This window comes from Panulirus ornatus, chromosome 7, assembly GCF_036320965.1.
Source record: "Panulirus ornatus isolate Po-2019 chromosome 7, ASM3632096v1, whole genome shotgun sequence".
Lineage (NCBI taxonomy): Eukaryota > Metazoa > Arthropoda > Malacostraca > Decapoda > Palinuridae > Panulirus > Panulirus ornatus.
Genome location: NC_092230.1, coordinates 289,740 through 311,029, shown reverse-complemented (window position 1 = coordinate 311,029; position 21,290 = coordinate 289,740). Strand labels below are relative to the sequence as shown.

Below are 21,290 nucleotides of genomic sequence, written 5' to 3'. Positions count from 1 at the left end.
AACTCCATTACCAGCCATATTAGTCATGCCAATAAGGAGCATAGATATTCACTGTAGACAGGTCATGAGTTAAATTCATTTTGTTTTGATGAAAAATGGTATATAAACTCTTACAAGTTTGAGGCCATTTTATATTTATAATTTCCTACACATTCACATTTAAGGTTGCATGTTTCTTTTCCCTGCCTTTTCATGATAGTCTCAGACCTCTCTCTTCACTAATTATGTGTCATATTCACTCCCATCCATTCATTCACACCCTGCTTGTCACATCCAAATTACTCTCATGAAACTTGTTCGAGAAATTATTCTTCTCACATCATTCATACTTGAGTTCCACTCTTGATAAGAACTATATTTATTGATTTTTCATTATTTCTGACTGGTTTACATGAAAGAATGCAAAACTGCCCTCTACTCTTATAATCAGAAGGTGAAGGGTTTAATGGATCCTTTTGAAAATAACTTGCTTGTAAGAAACTTCTATCAGCCAGCACTTTGCACAAAAATAATTATCGTGGAGTGGACTGGAAATTTAATGACACAAAAATGAATAATTTTTATAATGCACAAAAATAATTTTTGTGAAGTGGACTGGAAATTTAATGACACAAAAATAAATCATTTTTGTAAGCAGCAGGTGTTCTACTGTCTCAGTCTTTTAATTATTTAAGTTTCCATGGGAAGCACAGGTTAGCAGCCAAATATATGCTGGATGTGAATACTTAGTGTTGACTGTGTTCTAAAAGGCCAGATTGCTTGAATGTATTAGCATTTTTGAATGTTTTGTACTCCCTTTATAATGAAAGATTTTACATTCAGATCTCCCCATAATGGACAACATTGGAACAAGTCATTACTTCATGGCAATATGGGCACTTTTGACTTTGAAGTGGGGAGCATCCCTCTTTGCTTTCTCACATGTCTACCGCAAGAGACTTCTTGAGGAGTACCATCCACTGCTGGCATAAAGTGGAAATCTTGTGAAGTTTTATACTTTCTCAGCATTGCTGTCTTTATTAGTACCTCAGCAAGCACACTGATGTAAAATTTATATTGAGTTCTTGTATATTTTTATTTTATCTAATTAGTTGTGAATTAGAGTGAACAGGTTCTTGTACCTAGTTTTATGCCTTTATATTCATAATAGATGGTTATTTAGATAGTCATTACTGTTGTGCTGTGTACCTCAAGATATTTTAGTAAGATAAGAAGAGGGTATTGATTGAGAGGGTGAAGGCATGTACAAAGCATCAGATTGGGGAAGAGCAGTGTGGTTTCAGAAGTGGTAGAGGATGTGTGGATCAGGTGTTTGCTTTGAAGAATGTATGTGAGAAATACTTAGAAAAGCAAATGGATTTGTATGTAGCATTTATGGATCTGGAGAAGGCATATGATAGAGTTGATAGAGATGCTCTGTGGAAGGTATTAAGAATATATGGTGTGGGAGGAAAGTTGTTAGAAGCAGTGAAAAGTTTTTATCGAGGATGTAAGGCATGTGTATGTGTAGGAAGAGAGGAAAGTGATTGGTTCTCAGTGAATGTAGGTTTGCGGCAGGGGTGTGTGATGTCTCCATGGTTGTTTAATTTGTTTATGGATGGGGTTGTTAGGGAGGTAAATGCAAGAGTTTTGGAAAGAGGGGCAAGTATGAAGTCTGTTGGGGATGAGAGAGCTTGGGAAGTGAGTCAGTTGTTGTTCGCTGATGATACAGCGCTGGTGGCTGATTCATGTGAGAAACTGCAGAAGCTGGTGACTGAGTTTGGTAAAGGGTGTGGAAGAAGAAAGTTAAGAGTAAATGTGAATAAGAGCAAGGTTATTAGGTACAGTAGGATTGAGGGTCAAGTCAATTGGGAGGTGAGTTTGAATGGAGAAAAACTGGAGGAAGTGAAGTGTTTTAGATATCTGGGAGTGGATCTGTCAGCGGATGGAACCATGGAAGCGGAAGTGGATCATAGGGTGGGGGAGGGGGCAAAAATTCTGGGGGCCTTGAAGAATGTGTGGAAGTCGAGAACATTATCTCGGAAAGCAAAAATGGGTATGTTTGAAGGAATAGTGGTTCCAACAATGTTGTATGGTTGCGAGGCGTGGGCTATGGATAGAGTTGTGCGCAGGAGGATGGATGTGCTGGAAATGAGATGTTTGAGGACAATGTGTGGTGTGAGGTGGTTTGATCGAGTGAGTAACGTAAGGGTAAGAGAGATGTGTGGAAATAAAAAGAGCGTGGTTGAGAGAGCAGAAGAGGGTGTTTTGAAGTGGTTTGGGCACATGGAGAGAATGAGTGAGGAAAGATTGACCAAGAGGATATATGTGTCGGAGGTGGAGGGAACGAGGAGAAGAGGGAGACCAAATTGGAGGTGGAAAGATGGAGTGAAAAAGATTTTGTGTGATCGGGGCCTGAACATGCAGGAGGGTGAAAGGAGGGCAAGGAATAGAGTGAATTGGAGCGATGTGGTATACCGGGGTTGACGTGCTGTCAGTGGATTGAATCAAGGCATGTGAAGCGTCTGGGGTAAACCATGGAAAGCTGTGTAGGTATGTATATTTGCGTGTGTGGACATATGTATATACATGTGTATGGGGGGGGGGGTTGGGCCATTTCTTTCGTCTGTTTCCTTGCGCTACCTCGCAAACGCGGGAGACAGCGACAAAGTATAATAAAAAAAAAAAAATAAGAATAATATTACATTTTTTTATGTGTGAACAACCAGTGAAAAGGACTAAATGCTGTGAATTTGTGTACAAACATGTATTACAATCCTAATGCAATTTAGAATTCTGTAACATTTTCACTTTTGTTTTAGCTTTTCATGATTTTGTTTTATCAACTTGCATGAGTGTTGATTCTAGGTCATATGTTCAGCAATAAAACTTCAGATCTTGTCTTTTTAAGTGCCAGAGCTTAGGTTGTAGCATGTTGACATTGTGATATTTGATTTTTCAGCCCTTTACTTTAGACTGAAAATGAGCTTCACTCATGTATATCATAATGAATTTTGTTCCCAAACCTTTTCACTCATTTTTCATTTCTCATTCATGAATACTGATTTTTTTTGTGTTTCTTGTATCTCTTACAGGTATTGCTGTTCTTCAAGAAATTGTCTAAATTTCATAGGGATTACATTAAATATTGAAGGAGGTTTGTAACCCCCATATAAGGCATGAAACAATCTGCTTATGTTTTAGGTTTGATTAAATTTTATGCATCACCCTCATATTTTCTCAAGTGTCTTTTGCTGCACCTGGGAATTTTATGGTTAGTGGAAATGTGAATATTAATGCATTTCTCAGTAAGTTTATCATTTTGGTATTTAGCCACATCTTATAGGTATGGAATCATTTTAAATGTAAGCTATATGATATATAAGATTTGCTTTTTACTACCATTTTTCCTCTGTTTATGCACCTTGTCTTTACAGTATAGTTGTGTGTATATTTTTAAATTCTTGAGATGATTGCGCTGATCTTGATTCACACAATCTAGATTGTAGATGTATTTGCATAGTTTACACTTGAAATTTGATATTGTATGATACTGTCATAGTATTTTAGTTTATGTGTACATTTGATATTAACAAGAGTGACTTACAAGAATGCTGGTAGTAATACTAGCGTATACTTTTTGCCTTTGAAAGTTGAATTGAATTTCCTTTATTAGATCACTTGTACTATTGTCATTCCTATATAGGTATTTTTCAGTTTTAGGTAATAGTATGGGAAGACTGGTCTTAGAGCTTTAATCCACTTCTGGCACAGTTGAATGTTCCAGAAAGAATTGAAATACTGAACATTTTCAGAACGTGCCTCTCAATATATTTTCCATATTCTTTTGGTGAACTGATAACTGGTCAACTTGCAGTTGTGTGCACCTTGCTCTGAATACCAGTATATGACAGTAAGACTCATATTAAACCTTGAATGATAATTTCTGGTGATCACACTGAAATAAGTGATCAGTTGTACATATTTAGGTTATACCTTCCATTTTTATACCTGATCAGCACTGTGAATGTTATTAGACAGAAGTTTTCAACCAGTTCTTTGATCATGTAGTAGTGCATGAGATAATGAGGAGTAGACATGGGACTGAAACTTTCACAAGAATATCAGTTGAGTGTAGATCATGTTTGTTCTTTACGGGCGTATTTTAAAATTTTAAGGAGTTTGTTAAGTTATATGGAGTGAAGTTTACTACCCACTAATCTTGCATTGATTTTGGTTTCGATACATTATACACGACAGTTAGAGAATTGATATGAGCAGGTGTGGCCTTTCTTCATCTGTTCCTGGTGCTACTTCACTAACGGGGGAAATGGTGATTAAGTATGAAAAAAATAACCATGCTCCCTGAATGTAAAAGACCAATGGCCAGGCTTTTATATCAGACAGGCTACCAACTTATGTCATACGTTTAGTAATGGTTGAATAAGTTGAAGACTGTTTTGCTGGCTTGTTTTTCTTTTTTCGTTTGTGTTTTGTGTTTTCTCCGTGAGTGAGGTAGTGTATTTATTTTTTATTATTATAGTTAGTCGCTGTCCCCCATGTTAGCAAGGTAGCGCAAGGAAACAGACAAAAGAATGGCCCAACCCATCCACATTCACATGTACTTACATAAACGCCCACACACGCACTTATATGTACCTATACATTTCAGTGTATACATACATATACATACACAGACATTTACATATATACACATGTATACATCCGCACTTCCTGCCTTCATCCATTCCTGTCACCACCCCACCACACATGAAATGGCACCCCCTCCCCCCAGGCGTGCATGAGGTACTGCTTAGAAAAGAAAACAAAGGCCACATTCGTTCACACTCAGTCTCTAGCTGTCATGTAATAATGCACCAAAACCACAGCTCCCTTTCCACATCCAGGCCCCACAGAACTTTCCATGGTTTACCCCAGACGCTTCACATACCCTGGTTCAATCCATTGACACCACGTCGACCTTGGTATACCACATCGTTCCAATTCACTTTATTCCTTGCACGCCTTTCACCCTCCTGCATGTTCAGGCCCTGATTGCTCAAAATCTATTTCACTCCATCTTTCCACCTCCAATTTGGTCTCCCACTTTCCACATTCCCTCCACCTCTGACACATATATCCTCTTGGTCAATCTTTCCTCACTCATACCCTCCATGTGACCAAACCATTTCAAAACACCCTCTTCTGCTCTCTCAACCACACTCTTTTTATTACTACACATCTCTCTTACCCTTTCATTACTTACTTGATCAAACCACCTCACACCACATATTGTCCTCAAACATCTCATTTCCAGCACATCCACCCTCCTCTGCACAACTCTATCTATAGCCCACACCTCGCAACCATATAACATTGTTGGACCCACTATTCCTTAACTTTCTCAAAGGGGAAATAGAAGAAGGAGTCACGCGAGGAGTGCTCATCCTCCTTGAAGTCTCAGATTAGAGTGTCTAACTGTGTGTGGATGTAACCAAGATGAGAAAAAGAGGAGAGATAGGTAGTATGTTTGAGGAAAGGAACCTGGATATTTTGGCTCTGAGTGAAACAAAGCTCAATGGTAAAGGAGAAGAGTGGTTTGGGAATGTCTTGGGAGTAAAGTCAGGGGTTAGTGAGAAGACGAGAGCAAGGGAAGGAGTAGCACTACTCCTGAAACAGGAGTGGTGGGAGTATGTGATAGAGTGTAAGAAAGTAAACTCTAGATTGATATGGGTAAAACTGAAAGTGGATGGAGAGAGATGGGTGATTATTGGACCATATGCACCTGGGCATGAGAAGAAAGATCATGAGAGGCAAGTGTTTTGGGAGCAGCTGAGTGTGTTAGTAGTTTTGATGCACGAGACTGGGTTATAGTGATGGGTGATTTGAATGCATAGGTGAGTAATGTGGCAGTTGAGGGAATAATTGGTGTACATGGGATGTTCAGTGTTGTAAATGGAAATGGTGAAGAGCTTGTAGATTTATGCGCTGAAAAAGGACTGGTGATTGGGAATACCTGGTTTAAAAAGAGAGATATACATAAGTATACATATGCAAGTAGGAGAGATGGCCAGAGAGCGTTATTGGATTACGTGTTAATTGATAGGTGCGTGAGAGAGACTTTTGCATGTTAATGTGCTAAGAGGTGCAACTGGAGGGATGTCTGATCATTATCCTGTGGAGGTGAAATTGAAGTTTGTAGAGGCTTTCAGAAAAGAAGAGAGAATGTTGGGGTGAAGAGAGTGGTGAGAGTAAGTGAGCATGGGAAGTAGGCTTGTGTGAGGAAATACCAGGAGAGACTGAGTACAGAATGGGAAAAGGTGAGAACAAAGGATGTAAAGGGAGTGTGGGAGAAATGTGATGTATTTAGGGAAGCAGTGATGGCTTGTGCAAAAGATGCTTGTGGCATGAGAAGCGTGGGAGGTGAGCAGATTGGAAAGGGTAGTGAGTGGTGGGATGAAGTAAGATTATTAGTGAAAGAAAAGAGAGAGGCATTTGGGCGATTTTTGCAGAGAAATAATGCAAATGAGTGGGAGATGTATAAAAGAAAGAGGCAGGAGGTCAAGAGAAAGGTGCAAGAGGAGAAAAAGAGGGCAAATTAAAGTTGGGGTGAGAGAGTCTCATTAAACTTTAGGGAGAATAAAAAGGTGTTTTTATTCCTGGGGATATGGAAGAAAGAATACTTCCACACATTACTCACATGTCGTAGAAGGCGACTAAAGGGGACAGGAGCAGGGAGCTAGAAACCCTCCCCTCCTTGTATTTTAACTTTCTAAATGGGGAAACAGAAGAAGGAGTCACGCGGGAAGTGCTCATCCTCCACGAAGGCTCAGATTGGGGTGTCTGAATGTGTGTGAATGTAACCAAGATGAGAAAAAAGGAGAGATATATAGTATGTTTGAGGAAAGGAACATGGATGTTTTGGCTCTCAGTGAAACGAAGCTCAAGGGTAAAGGGGAAGAGTGGTTTGGGAATGTCCTGGGAGTAAAGTCTAGGGTTAGTGAGAGGACAAGAGCAAGGGAAGGAGTAGCACGACTCCTGAAACAGGAGTGGTGGGAGTATGTGGTAGAGTGTAAGAAAGTAAACTCTAGATTGATATGGGTAAAACTGAAAGTTGATGGAGAGAGATGGGTGGTTATTGGTGCATATGCACCTGGGCATGAGAAGGAAGATCATGAGAGGCAAGTGTTTTGGGAGCAGCTGAGTGAGTGTGTTAGTAGTTTTGATGCGCGAGATTGGGTTATAGTGATGGGTGATTTGAGTGCAAAGGTGAGTAATTTGGTAGTTAAGGGAATAATTGGTGTACATGGGGTGTTCAGTGTTGTAAATGGAAATGGTGAAGAGCTTGTAGATTTATGTGCTGAAAAAGGACTGGTGATTGGGAATACCTGGTTTGAAAAGAGAGACATACATAAGTATGCGTATGTAAGTAGGAGAGATGGCTAGAGAGCCTTATTGGATTAAGTGTTAATTGATAGGCGTGTGAAAGAGAGACTTTTTGATGTTAATGTGCTGAGAGGTGCAACTGGAGGGATGTCTGATCCTTATCTTGTGGAGGCGAAGATGAAGATTTGTAGAGGTTTTCAGAAAAGAAGAGAGAATGTTGGGGTGAAGAGAGTGGTGAGAGTAAGTGAGCTTGGGAAGGAGGCTTGTGTGAGGAAGTACCAAGAGAGACTGAGTACAGAATGGAAAAGAGTGAGAACAAAGGACGTAAGGGGAGTGGGGGAGGAATGGGATGTATTTAGGGAAGCAGTGATGGCTTGTGTAAACGATGCTTGTGGCATGAGAAGCGTAGGAGGTGGGCAGATTAGAGAGGGTAGTGAGTGGTGGGATGAAAAAATAAGATTATTAGTGAAAGAGAAGATAGAGGCATTTGGACGATTTTTGCAGGGAATATAATTGCAAATGACTGGGAGAAGTATAAAAGAGAGGCAGGTGGTCAAGAGAAAGATGCAAGAGGCAAAAAAGAGGGCAAATGAGAGTTGGGGTGAGAGAGTATCATTAAACTTTAGGGAGAATAAAAAGATATTTTGGAAGGAGGTAAATAAAGTGCGTAAGACAAGGGAACAAATGGGAACTTCAGTGAAGTGGGCAAATGGGGAGGTGATGACAAGTAGTGGTGATGTGAGAAGGAGATGGAGTGAGTATTTTGAAGGTTTGTTGAATGTGTTTGATGAAAGAGTGGCAGATATAGGGTGTTTTGGTCGAGGTGGTGTGCAAAGTGAGAGGGTTAGGGAAAATGATTTGGTAAACAGAGAAGAGGTAGTATAAGCTTTACAGAAGATAAAAGCCGGCAAGGCAGCGGGTTTGGATGGTATTTCAGTGGAATTTATTAAAAAAGGGGGTGATCGTATTGTTGACTGGTTGGTAAGGTTATTTAATGTATGTATGACTCATGGTAAGGTGCCTGAGGACTGGCGGAATGCTTGCATAGTGCCATTGTACAAAGGCAAAGGGGATAAGTGAGTGCTCAAATTACAGAGGTATAAGTTTATTGAGTATTCCTGGTAATTATATGGGAGGGTATTGATTGAGAGGGTGAAGGCATGTACAGAGCATCAGATTGGGGAAGAACAGTGTGGTTTCAGAAGTGGTAGAGGATGTGTGGATCAGGTGTTTGCTTTGAAGAATGTATGTAAGAAATACTTAGAAAAGCAAATGGATTTGTATGTAGCATTTATGGATCTGGAAAGGGCATATGATAGAGCTGATAGAGATGCTCTGTGGAAGGTATTAAGAATATATGGTGTGGGAGGTAAGCTGTTAGAAGCAGTGAAAAGTTTTTATTGAGGATGTAAGGCATGTGTGCCTGTAGGAAGAGAGGAAAGTGATTGATTGTCAGTGAATGTTGGTTTGCGGCAGGGGTGCGTGTTGTCTCCATGGTTGTTTGATTTGTATGGATGGGGTTGTTAGGGAGGTGAATGCAAGAGTTTTGGAAAGATGGGCAAGTTTGCAGTCTGTTGTGGATGAGAGAGCTTGGGAAGTGAGTCAGTTTTTGTTCGCTGATGATACAGCGCTGGTGGCTGATTCATCTGAGAAACTGCAGAATCTGGTGACTGAGTTGGGTAAAGTGTGTGAAAGAAGAAAGTTGAGAGTAAATGTGAATAAGAGCAAGTTTATTAGGTACAGTAGGGTTGAGGGTCAAGTCAATTGGGAGGTAAGTTTGAATGGAGAAAAACTGGAGGAAGTGAAGTGTTTTAGATATCTGGGAGTGGATCTGGCAGCGGATGGAACCATGGAAGCGGAAGTGAATCATAGGGTGGGGGAGGGGGCGAAAATTCTGGGAGCCTTGAAGAATGTGTGGAAGTCGAGAACATTATCTCGGAAAGCAGAAATGGGTATGTTTGAAGGAATAGTGGTTCCAACAATGTTGTATGGTTGCGAGGCGTGGGCTATGGATAGAGTTGTGCACAGGAGGGTGGATGTGCTGGAAATGAGATGTTTGAGGACAATATGTGGAGTGAGGTGGTTTGATTGATTAAGTAATAATAGGGTAAGAGAGATGTGTGGAAATAAAAAGAGTGTGGTTGAGAGAGCAGAAGAGGGTGTTTTGATATGGTTTGATCAAATGGAGAGAATGAGTGAGGAAAGATTGACCAAGAGGATATATGTGGCAGAGGTGGAGGGAACGAGAAGTGGGAGACCAACTTGGAGGTGGAAAGATGGAGTGAAAAAGATTTTGAGAGATTGGGGCCTGAACATACAGGAGGGTGAAAAGCGTGCAAGGAATAGAGTGAATTGGAACGATATGGTATACCGGGGTGGACGTGCTGTCAGTGGATTGAACCAGGGCATGTGAAGCGTCTGGGGTAAACCATGGAAAGTTCTGTCGGGCCTGGAAGTGGAAAGGGAGCTGTGGTTTTGGTGCATTATGACATGACAGCTAGAGACTGAGTGTGAACGAATGTGTGGCCTTTATTGTCTTTCCTAGCGCTACTTCGCACACATGAGGGGGGAGGGAGTTGTTATTCCATGTGTGGCGAGGTGGCGATGGGAATGAATAAAGGCAGACAGTATGAATTATGTACATGTGTATATATGTATATGTCTGTATGTGTATATATATGTATACATTGAGATGTATAGGTATGTATATTTGCTTGTGTGGATGTGTATGTATATACATGTGTATGTGGGTGGGTTGGGCCATTCTTTCGTCTGTTTCCTTGCGCTACCACACCAGTCGTCCAAAATTATCCATTTCATTTCAATCAACACATGAGGGGGGAGGGAGTTGTTATTCCATATGTGGCGAGGTGGCGATGGGAATGAATAAAGGCAGACAGTATGAATTATGTACATGTGTATATATGTATATGTCTGTATGTGTATATATATGTATACATTGAGATGTATAGGTATGTATATTTGCTTGTGTGGATGTGTATGTATATACATGTGTATGTGGGTGGGTTGGGCCATTCTTTCGTCTGTTTCCTTGCGCTACCACACCAGTCGTCCAAAATTATCCATTTCATTTCAATCAAGCTTGAACGCTTTTCATACCACCCCAACTCAAACAACCTAGATTTGTAACCCTAATCATCAAACATGTTCATCAAGTCTTTCAAAATACTACATTCAACAGTCCTTCAAAATACTTACTACATCTCCTCTTCACTTCATCATTACCTGTCACCACTTCCCCATTTGCTCCCTTCACCATTCTCCCATTCATTTGTTTGTTTTTCATGCAACTATTAACCTCCCTCCAAATAATTACTTTATTCTTCCTGAAGTTTACTGATACTTGTTTACCTCAACTCTCATATCCCCTCTTTTTCAACCCCTGAACCTTACTCTTGACCTGTTATTTTCACTTATGCACTGCCTGATCAATTGCACTACTTCCCTGTAATTACCATAATATACTACTCTTTTCACTTTCACTAGCAACTTTCTTCATTAATCCACCGCTCACTATCCTTTCTAATCTGTCCACCTCCTGCCTCACATATTCCACAGGCATCTCTTGCACATGCCAGAACTGCTTCCCTAAATATATATATATATATAGGGAGCGGGGGGCTGGAAATCCACCCCTCTCGTTTTTTTTTTAATTTTCCAAAAGAAGGAACAGAGGGGGGCCAGGTGAGGATATTCCAAAAAAGGCCCAGTCCTCTGTTCTTAACGCTACCTCGCTAACGCGGGAAATGGCGAATAGTTTAAAAGAAAGAAAAGATATATATATATATATATATATATATATATATATATATATATATATATATATATATATATATATATATATATATATATATATTTTTTTTTTTTGCTGAAAAAATAATATATATATATATATATATATATATATATATATATATATATATATATATATATATATATATATATATATTTTTTTTTTCAAACTTCGCCATTTCCCGCATTAGCGAGGTAGCGTTAAGAACAGAGGACTGGGCCTTTGAGGGACTACCCTCACCTGGCCCAATTCTCTGTTCCTTCTTTTGGAAAATTAAAAAAAAAAACGAGAGGGGAGGATTTCCAGCCACCCGCTCCCTCCCCTTTCAGTCGCCTTCTACGACACGCAGGGAATACGTGGGAAGTATTCTTGCTCCCCTATCCCCAGGGATAATATATATATATATATATATGGGTATATATATATATATATATATATATATATATATATATATATATATATATATATATGGGTATATATATATATATATATATATATATATATGGGCAAAAATGGGTATGTTTGAAGGAATAGTAGTTCCAACAATGTTGTATGGTTGCGAGGCGTGGGCTATGGATAGAGTTGTGCGCAGGAGGATGGATGTGCTGGAAATGAGATGTTTGAGGACAATGTGTGGTGTGAGGTGGTTTGATCGAGTAAGTAACGTAAGGGTAAGAGAGATGTGTGGAAATAAAAAGAGCGTGGTTGAGAGAGCAGAAGAGGGTGTTTTGAAATGGTTTGGGCACATGGAGAGAATGAGTGAGGAAAGATTGACCAAGAGGATATATGTGTCGGAGGTGGAGGGAACGAGGAGAAGAGGGAGACCAAATTGGAGGTGGAAAGATGGAGTGAAAAGGATTTTGTGTGATCGGGGCCTGAACATGCAGGAGGGTGAAAGGAGGGCAAGGAATAGAGTGAAGTGGAGCGATGTGGTATACAGGGGTTGACGTGCCGTCAGTGGATTGAATCAAGGCATGTGAAGCGTCCGGGGTAAACCATGGAAAGCTGTGTAGGTATGCATATTTGCGTGTGTGGACGTGTGTATGTGCATGTGTATGGGGGGGGTTGGGCCATTTCTTTCGTCTGTTTCCTTGCACTACCTCGCAAACGCGGGAGACAGCGACAAAGTATAAAAAAAAAAAAAAAAAAAATATATATATATATATATATATATATATATATATATATATATATATATATTCCCTGGGGATAGGGGAGAAAGAATACTTCCCACGTATTCCCTGCGTGTCGTAGAAGGTGACTAAAAGGGAAGGGAGCGGGGGGCTGGAAATCCTCCCCTCTCTTTTTTTTTTTTTTTTTTTTAATTTTCCAAAAGAAGGAACAGAGAAGAGGTCCAGGTGAGGATATTCCCTCAAAGGCCCAGTCCTCTGTTCTTAACGCTACCTCGCTATCGCAGGAAATAGTGAATAGTATGAAAAAAAAAAAAAAAAAATACATATATATATATATATATATATATATATATATATATATATATATTTCTTTTCTTTTAAACTATTTGCCATTTCCCGCGTTAGCGAGGTAGCATTAGGAACAGAGGACTGGGCCATTGAGGGAATATCCTCACCTGGCCCCCTCTGTTCCTTCTTTTGGAAAATTAAAAAAAATTGAGAGGGGAGGATTTCCAGTCCCCCGCTCCCTCCCCTTTTAGTCGCCTTCTACGACACACAGGGAATACGTGGGAAGTATTCTTTTTCCCCTATCCCCAGGGATAATATATATATATATATATATATATATATATATATATATATATATATATATATATATATATATATATGAATGTTGGGGTGAAGAGGGTGGTGAGAGTAAGTGAGCTTGCGAAGGAGACTTGTGTGAGGAAGTACCAGGAGAGACTGAGTACAGAATGGAAAAAGGAGAACAATGGAAGTAAGGGGAGTGGGGGAGGAATGGGATGTATTTAGGGAATCAGTGATGGATTGCGGTGCAAAAGATGCTTGTGGCATGAGAAGCGTGGGAGGTGGGTTGATTAGAAAGGGTAGTGAGTGGTGGGATGAAGAAGTAAGATTATTAGTGAAAGAGAAGAGAGAGGCATTTGGACGATTTTTGCAGGGAAAAAATGCAATTGAGTGGGAGATGTATAAAAGAAAGAGACAGGAGGTCAAGAGAAAGGTGCAAGAGGTGAAAAAGAGGGCAAATGAGAGTTGGGGTGAGAGAGTATCATTAAATTTTAGGGAGAATAAAAAGATGTTCTGGAAGGAGGTAAATAAAGTGTGTAAGACAAGGGAGCAAATGGGAACTTCAGTGAAGGGCGCAAATGGGGAGGTGATAACAAGTAGTGGTGATGTGAGAAGGAGATGGCATGAGTATTTTGAAGGTTTGTTGAATGTGTCTGATGATAGAGTGGCAGATATAGGGTGTTTTGGTCAAGGTGGGGTGCAAAGTGAGAGGGTTAGGGAAAATGATTTGATAAACAGAGAAGAGGTAGTAAAAGCTTTGCGGAAGATGAAAGCCGGCAAGGCAGCAGGTTTGGATGGTATTGCAGTGGAAGCTATTAAAAAAGGGGGTGACTGTATTGTTGACTGGTTGGTAAGGTTATTTAATGTATGTATGACTCAATGGTGAGGTGCCTGAGGATTGGCGGAATGCGTGCATAGTGCCATTGTACAAAGGCAAAGGGGATAAGAGTGAGTGCTCAAATTACAAAGGTATAAGTTTGTTGAGTATTCCTGGTAAATTATATGGGAGGGTATTGATTGAGAGGGTGAAGGCATGTACAAAGCATCAGATTGGGGAAGAGCAGTGTGGTTTCAGAAGTGGTAGAGTGCTCAAATTACAGAGGTATAAGTTTGTTGAGTATTCCTGGTAAATTATATGGGAGGGTATTGATTGAGAGGGTGAAGGCATGTACAGAGCATCAGATTGGGGAAGAGCAGTGTGGTTTCAGAAATGGTAGAGGATGTGTGGATCAGGTGTTTGCTTTGAAGAATGTATGTGAGAAATACTTAGAAAAGCAAATGGATTTGTATGTAGCATTTATGGATCTGGAGAAGGCATATGATAGAGTTGATAGAGATGCTCTGTGGAAGGTATTAAGAATATATGGTGTGGGAGGCAAGTTGTTAGAAGCAGTGAAAAGTTTTTATCGAGGATGTAAGGCATGTGTACGTGTAGGAAGAGAGGAAAGTGATTGGTTCTCAGTGAATGTAGGTTTGCTGCAGGGGTGTGTGATGTCTCCATGGTTGTTTAATTTGTTTATGGATGGGGTTGTTAGGGAGGTGAATGCAAGAGTTTTGGAAAGAGGGGCAAGAATGAAGTCTGTTGTTAATGAGAGAGCTTGGGAAGTGGCTGTTTAATCTGCTCTTGCATGGGAGTTGGGGGAGATAAATGTTAATTTCTTGGAGAGAGAGGCAAGTCTGAAGTCTGTATAGGTTGGGGAGGCTGGGAAGTGAGTCAGTTCCTGTTTGCTGATGACATGACAGAGAGAGGCAGGTCTGCAGTCTGTATAGGTTGGGAAAGCCTGGGAGGTGAGTCAGTTCCTGTTTGCTGATGACACTACTCTTGTGGCAGACTTGAGAGAGAAATTGTAAAAGCTGATATCTGAGTTTGGGCGAGTGATGAGAGGAAGAAGTTGAGAGTTAATGTGAATGAAAGGTTGTTAAATTCAATAGGGGAAAGAAACAAATTGGTTTGGGGTGCAAGTTTAAACAGAGTGAAACTGGAGGAGTTGGAGTATTTTAGCTATCTGGGAGTGGACTCGGCAATTGATGGGACCATGGAAACTGAAGTAAGCCATAGGGTGTGTGGGGAGGCTAAGTTCCTAGATGTGTTGAGAAAATGTGAAGGGGGTCATTGTCTGCTAGAGCAAAGATGGGTATGTTTGATGGTATACTAGTCCCAGCAGTGCTGTTTGGATACTAGGTTTGGACCATACTTATAAAAAATATGGAAGAGGTTGGATATGTAGGAAGTCCTCGAGGACAATATTTGATGTGAGGAGGACTGATTGAGTAAAAATGATAAGGTTAGAGAGAGATGTGGTGGTAAGAAGAGTATGGTTGAGGGAGCTAAAGAGGGTATATTGAAATGGTATGGAAATATGGAGGATGAGTAACATGAGGCTGATTTTGAGGGTATTTTTGTCAGAGGTGGAAGCAACAGGAAAGAGGAGACTGAGAATGAGATGGAAGAATGGAATGAAGATTCTTTGAGAGAGGTCTGTACATGCTTGAGACTGTGAGGCATGCAAGGGATTGAATGATTTGGAATCATGTAGCATACAGGTAGCAGCATGCTAAGAGTGGGCTAAAGTAGGGTGTATGAAGCAGTCAGGGATACCATGGAAACATCTGTGGGCCTTGGCTCTGGTTGTGGTACATTATACATAATTAGATTGTGGATCTGAGCAAATGAGGCCAATCTTCATCTTTTTTCCTCCCACTGCCTTGCTACATTCGAAACAGCAATTATAAAAATAAAAAAACATGAAATATATGAATCTGGACACTACCAAAAGTGTTTGTGTGCATGCAAGCTATATTCAAAGCAACAAGAAACTGATTTGAAAAAATTTCTGTATTGCTGGAGCCCAAAATCAAGCCAACACATTAATATAGGCAGAGATGCATAATTTCCTTAGAAAGGTACACTACCTTGCAATGTTAAACTAAGTTTATCATCATCATGTGTCAAATGTCAATATCCATAATTTATGTCATATTGTCTTCACAGAACAATCATCTGCAATATACACACTTGTGAGCAGCTAAAAAATATTGTAGATGCTGTTCAAAAAACATTAGCATCTACAACTTAAAGGTTTTTATGTTGCAAAGGGAGCAAGCAAGTCTTCAGGGAATACATACAATCGATTATTAGCATGTCTTATCTTTCCGTGGTTTGAAGGCTAATTGGTTCAAAACTTCTGATAACCCTTCCCTAAGAGAGTTTAACTAATATTTGCATTTTTTTTCTGGGTTATAACACACTTCACAAAGTAGATATCTCTAACAAAATTGTTGCAGAATCATGATTAGCAGCTTTTGGCCATTAACTGGATTACATAATATTCAGTTATTGGCCAAGATTTTATTCATAATGATTCAGGAAGTTTTCTAAGAAATGCCACTTGTAAATTATAACCCTAAGAAGAAGAAATGCAAGAATTAGTTGAACCCTTAAAAGGAAAGGGCTATCAGAGGTCTTAGAACTAATTTGCCTCCTGATCAAGGAATGATAAGGTATGCCAATAACCATAACCAATCGTATTTTATCCCACTAATGGATTTTGGCTGTTGCCTCATACATTATAACCATTCCACCTTACACCAATTCTTATTTACCTTGCGGTACTAGTTACAAGTGTTAAATCCACTTATCTTTAACTACCAGCTGATCTGTTTTGCCAGACAGTAATAAAAATTTTTTGCCATTATATGTATACATTACCATGCAGAATTAGAAATGCAGTTGATGTGGATGCAGTCTTACTGCTTATGTAATATGAACAGCTATGAACTGTCATTCAGTACCACTACTGCATCCCCAATGTCTGCTTTAACAACAATGAAAGCTTTGATTTTACATCAATAAACCAATGTATACATCTAAAAATTACAATGAAAAAGGACAATCGTGTTTTGTTTTTTTTTGTTTATTGAAAAGCAGCACATATTATAAAGAAAAAATGGAAACACTTCAAAGCTTAAGAGTCAACAGAAGTATTCATTAGGACACATGTGTAGGTTTTGAAGTATTTCTCAGCTGTAGGCAGAGCTCTGCAAGTTTCCATGAGAGGTCTTCCTTGGAGTAGAGTTAAACCACCATTTCACACCCCAGTATAGGGATTGTCCATTAACATTCACATTCTTTTGAATACCATAATACTTATGAGGTCAGCCTAACAACCATACAGTAACTCAGGTTTATAATGTCATGGTATGGTTTAGGTGGTGACAATTTGCCAGCCAATCCCATTGTTCACTAATCTCTTGATTCTGTGCATTGGTACATTTTCTGGTAGGGATCACAGAGAGTTTTTCAAAAGACAAGAAGAAAAGGAAAATATTGGATTTCCGGAAAGCTCTTTCTATGGTAAAGAAATGGATTTTCAAAAATTCAAAAAAATTTACATTAGCAGTGACTTAAACCTATTGTCCTTTGACCTCAGACTTAATAAGTAACTTTCTTGTCCTAAAGGAAACGCTCATACTGTGTTGGTGAAAAATACCTACCTGACTCTTTGTTATAGTGACCACCATGACAAGCAAAATATGCCCCAATCAACACCATCTTGGATGACAGAAGAAAGTATAGGAAAGTGAGAGAGATTATTCAGGTTCTGCAGGTGTTTGTAAACCTAACAAAAGAAGAAAAGTTGTGTGAAGTGGGAAAGACAAAAGAAGGAAAAGAATTCCATAACTTAGCTGTTCAAGGGAAGGAAGACGCATACAACAGCCAATCTTCGAGTGACAAGCCTCCACATACAAACAGAGAAGCAGCAGCCAAGCACATGTCAGGTATCCAAACCTTTGGAGTGGGGAGACATGCAGACAGCTCAGAAAAGGTGCCAAAAAATACCTATACAAGTAAGAGAGAAAGTAGCAATATCAAGGCATATGGAAAGGAAAGGTAATGCCAGAATTAATGAGATACCTTTTGATTCCACTCTAGTTAAACAGAAAGGAAGAGGATGAGCCACCCCAGATGCATGAGCAGTATTCCATACTTAGACAAATAAAACCCCTGCATTTATGAAATAGTTGCTCACAGTTAAAATAATTATGAGTGCTATACAACACTCACAGCTTTTGGGAAGCAGAATTTGTGACGATTGTGTTGGGGGGGGGTTTGTAGAAGAGTGGAGTATATGCTTAATGCTTACCATATTTGTTATTACAGGAATGAATTGTGGTATTTTGAAACTGAAAGAGAGGAGGGAATGATTCTTAGATAAAGATATACAAAGAAATTGCATTTAAGCACTATTATATTAAAGTTATTGCTTCCCCATTCTGAGATGCTGCACAGGTCCAAAGAGAGAGGGAATTCGATCAGTATGAAAAAGAGAACAAGTATTAAAGGAAGGAAGGGAGGAAAAATGAGATGACATAGGTAAAGTGTAATCAGCATAACAGCAAATAGGGTTCCCAGAGGGTTCTGTCAAGAGAGATAATGTAAAGGTTAATAAATGAAACCTCTGTATTACCAGTTTCATAGTAGAGGAAATGATATTGGAGATGATAGATGCTGGAGAAACTCTATGTTACCTGCATACAAATAAAATTAAGATGCAGAGGTTCTAAATGTAGCATCTGACTTTGATTATGCAAATATGCATTCACCAGCACACTAAAAAAGACCATTAACTACTGCTAACAACCTATACAGTTAAAAACAAAAATGATCTTTTAGTTAAATATGATGTACATCATTTTTGATTTGCTTAAAGCTATGAAATATCTTAGACATTACTTAACACAAATTTCTCTTATTTTACTGAACTGTTTAGAATGTACAAACTCTTACCACATATGTCAACCATCCAAGCAGATGGGATGTTTTACAAATCAACTTGAGAGCCATATCACAACTACTGACGTATATACCAGGCCTAGATTTCCAAGAGCTCTAGAGAAGGAGGCAATTTTGGGTTTAACTTGGTAATGTGGCTATTCTTATGTATTTTGATTTGCCAAACTTGGAAAAAGATGTTACCAAGCTGAACCTTAATTGTTTATGCTTCTACCTGTCTATTCTATTTAAGGTGTTACCAAACTCCAAAAGCTTAAAGTAACGAGTTAAAATTCACCTTCTGTAAGGCCATATCAGCATAAAATGATGGAGGGGAGTACAAGAGTCATGGGTTATATAATAATATACATAGGGTTTTGCAGAGGAGGGTGGATGTGTTGGAAATGAAATGTTTGAGGACAATATGTGGTGTGAGATGGTTTGATCGAGTAAGTAATGATAGGGTAAGAGAGACGTGTGGTAATAAAAAGAGTGTGGTTGAGAGAGCAGAAGAGGGTGTGTTGAAATGGTTTGGACACATGAAGAGAATGAGTGAGGAAGGACTGACGAAGAGGATATATGTTTCAAGAGGTGGAGGGAAGAAGAAGCAGAAGACCAAATTGGTGGTTGAAGGATGGAGTGAAAGAGATTTAAAGTGATCAGGGCCTGAACATACAGGAGGGTGAAAGGCTTGCAAGGAATAGAGTGAATTGGAATGATGTGGTATACCTGGGTCAATGTGCTGTCAATGGATTGAACCAAGGCATGTGAAGCATCTGGGTAAACCATGGAAAGGTCTGTGGAGCCTGGATGTGGTTTCGGTGCATTACACATGACAGCTAGAGACTGAGTGTGAACGAATGTGGCCTTTTTCGTCTTTTCCTGGCACTACCTTGCTGGATGCTATTTCACATGTGGCAGGGTGGTGACGGGAATGAATGAAGGCAGCAAGTCCAAGTATGTGCATATGTATATATATATATGTCTGTGTATGTATATGTTGAAATGTATTTATTTATTTATTTTGCTTTGTCGCTGTCTCCCGCGTCAGTGAGGTAGCGCAAGGAAACAGATGAAAGAATGGCCCAACCAACCCACATACACATGTATATACATACATGTCCACACACGCAAATATACATACCTATACCTCATCTTGGTTACAGCCACACACACATTTAGACACTGCAATCTGAGCCTTCGAGGAGGATGAGCACTCCCCGCATGACTCCTTCTTCTGTTTCCCCTTTCAGAAAGTTAAAATACAAGGAGGGGAGAGTTTCCAGCCCCCCCGCTCCCGTCCCCTTTAGTATGGGCATTTTATTATTATTATTATTTTTTGCTTTGTCGCTGTCTCCGGCGTTTGTGAGGTAGTGCAAGGAAACAGACAAAAGAAATGGCCCAACCCACCCACATACACATGTATATACATACACGTCCACACACGCAAATATACATACCTATACATCTCAATGTACACATATATATACACACACAGACATACACATATATACACATGTACATAATTCATACTGTCTGCCTTTATTTATTCCAATCGCCACCTCGCCACACATGGAATAACATCCCCCTCCCCCTCATGTGTGCGAGGTAGCGCTAGGAAAAGACAACTAAGGCCCCATTCGTTCACACTCAGTCTCTAGCTGTCATGTAATAATGCCCGAAACCACAGCTCCCTTTCCACATCCATGCCCCACACAACTTTCCATGGTTTACCCCAGATGCTTCACATGCCCTGATTCAATCCACTGACAGCACGTCAACCCCGGTATACCACATCAATCCAATTCACTCTATTCCTTGCCCGCCTTTCACCCTCCTGCATGTTCAGGTCCCGATCACTCAAAATCTTTTTCACTCCATCTTTCCACCTCCAATTTGGTCTCCAACTTCTCCTCGTTCCCTCCACCTCCGACACATATATCCTCTAGGTCAATCTTTCCTCACTCATTCTCTCCATGTGCCCAAACCATTTCAAAACACCCTCTTCTGCTCTCTCAACCACGCTCTTTTTATTTCCACACATCTCTCTTACCCTTACATTACTTACTCGATCAAACCACCTCACACCACATATTGTCATCAAACATCTCATTTCCAGCACATCCACCCTCCTGCGCACAACTCTATCCATAGCCCACGCCTCGCAACCATACAACATTGTTAGAACCACTATTCCTTCAAACATACCCATTTTTGCTTTCCGAGATAATGTTCTTGACTTCCACACATTCTTCAAGGCTTCCAGGATTTTCGCCCCCTCCCCTACCCTATGATTCACTTCCGCTTCCATGGTTCCATCCGCTGCCAGATCCACTCCCAGATATCTAAAACACTTTACTTCCTCCAGTTTTTCTCCATTCAAACTTACCTCCCAATTGACTTGACCCTCAACCCTACTGTACCTAATAACTTTGCTGTTATTCACATTTACTCTTAACTTTCTTCTTTCACACACTTTACCAAACTCAGTCACCAGCTTCTGCAGTTTCTCACATGAATCAGCCACCAGCGCTGTATCATCAGCGAACAAGAACTGACTCACTTCCCAAGCTCTCTCATCCCCAACAGACTGCATACTTGCCCCTTTTTCCAAAAC

At 39.9% G+C, this 21,290-nt stretch overlaps 1 protein-coding gene across 8 annotated transcripts in view; it reads left to right on the top strand.

Moving 5' to 3' along the window:
- The window catches only part of LOC139749355 (heme transporter hrg-1-like), a 122,112-nt gene that overhangs the window by 27,178 nt on the left and 73,644 nt on the right, over positions 1-21,290 (top strand). For 4 of the 8 annotated variants that reach the window (XM_071663076.1, XM_071663078.1, XM_071663077.1 and 1 more), the window contains exon 4: positions 823-1,980. The exons of 1 other annotated variant lie outside the window; for it this stretch is intronic. In XM_071663076.1, the coding sequence (XP_071519177.1) occupies positions 823-971 (149 nt within the window). In that variant the 3' untranslated portion in view covers positions 972-1,980. Of the gene's footprint in view, positions 1-822; positions 1,983-21,290 lie in introns of those variants that run through there. 3 more of the 8 variants (XM_071663074.1, XM_071663075.1, XM_071663073.1) reach the window with 2 other exon arrangements.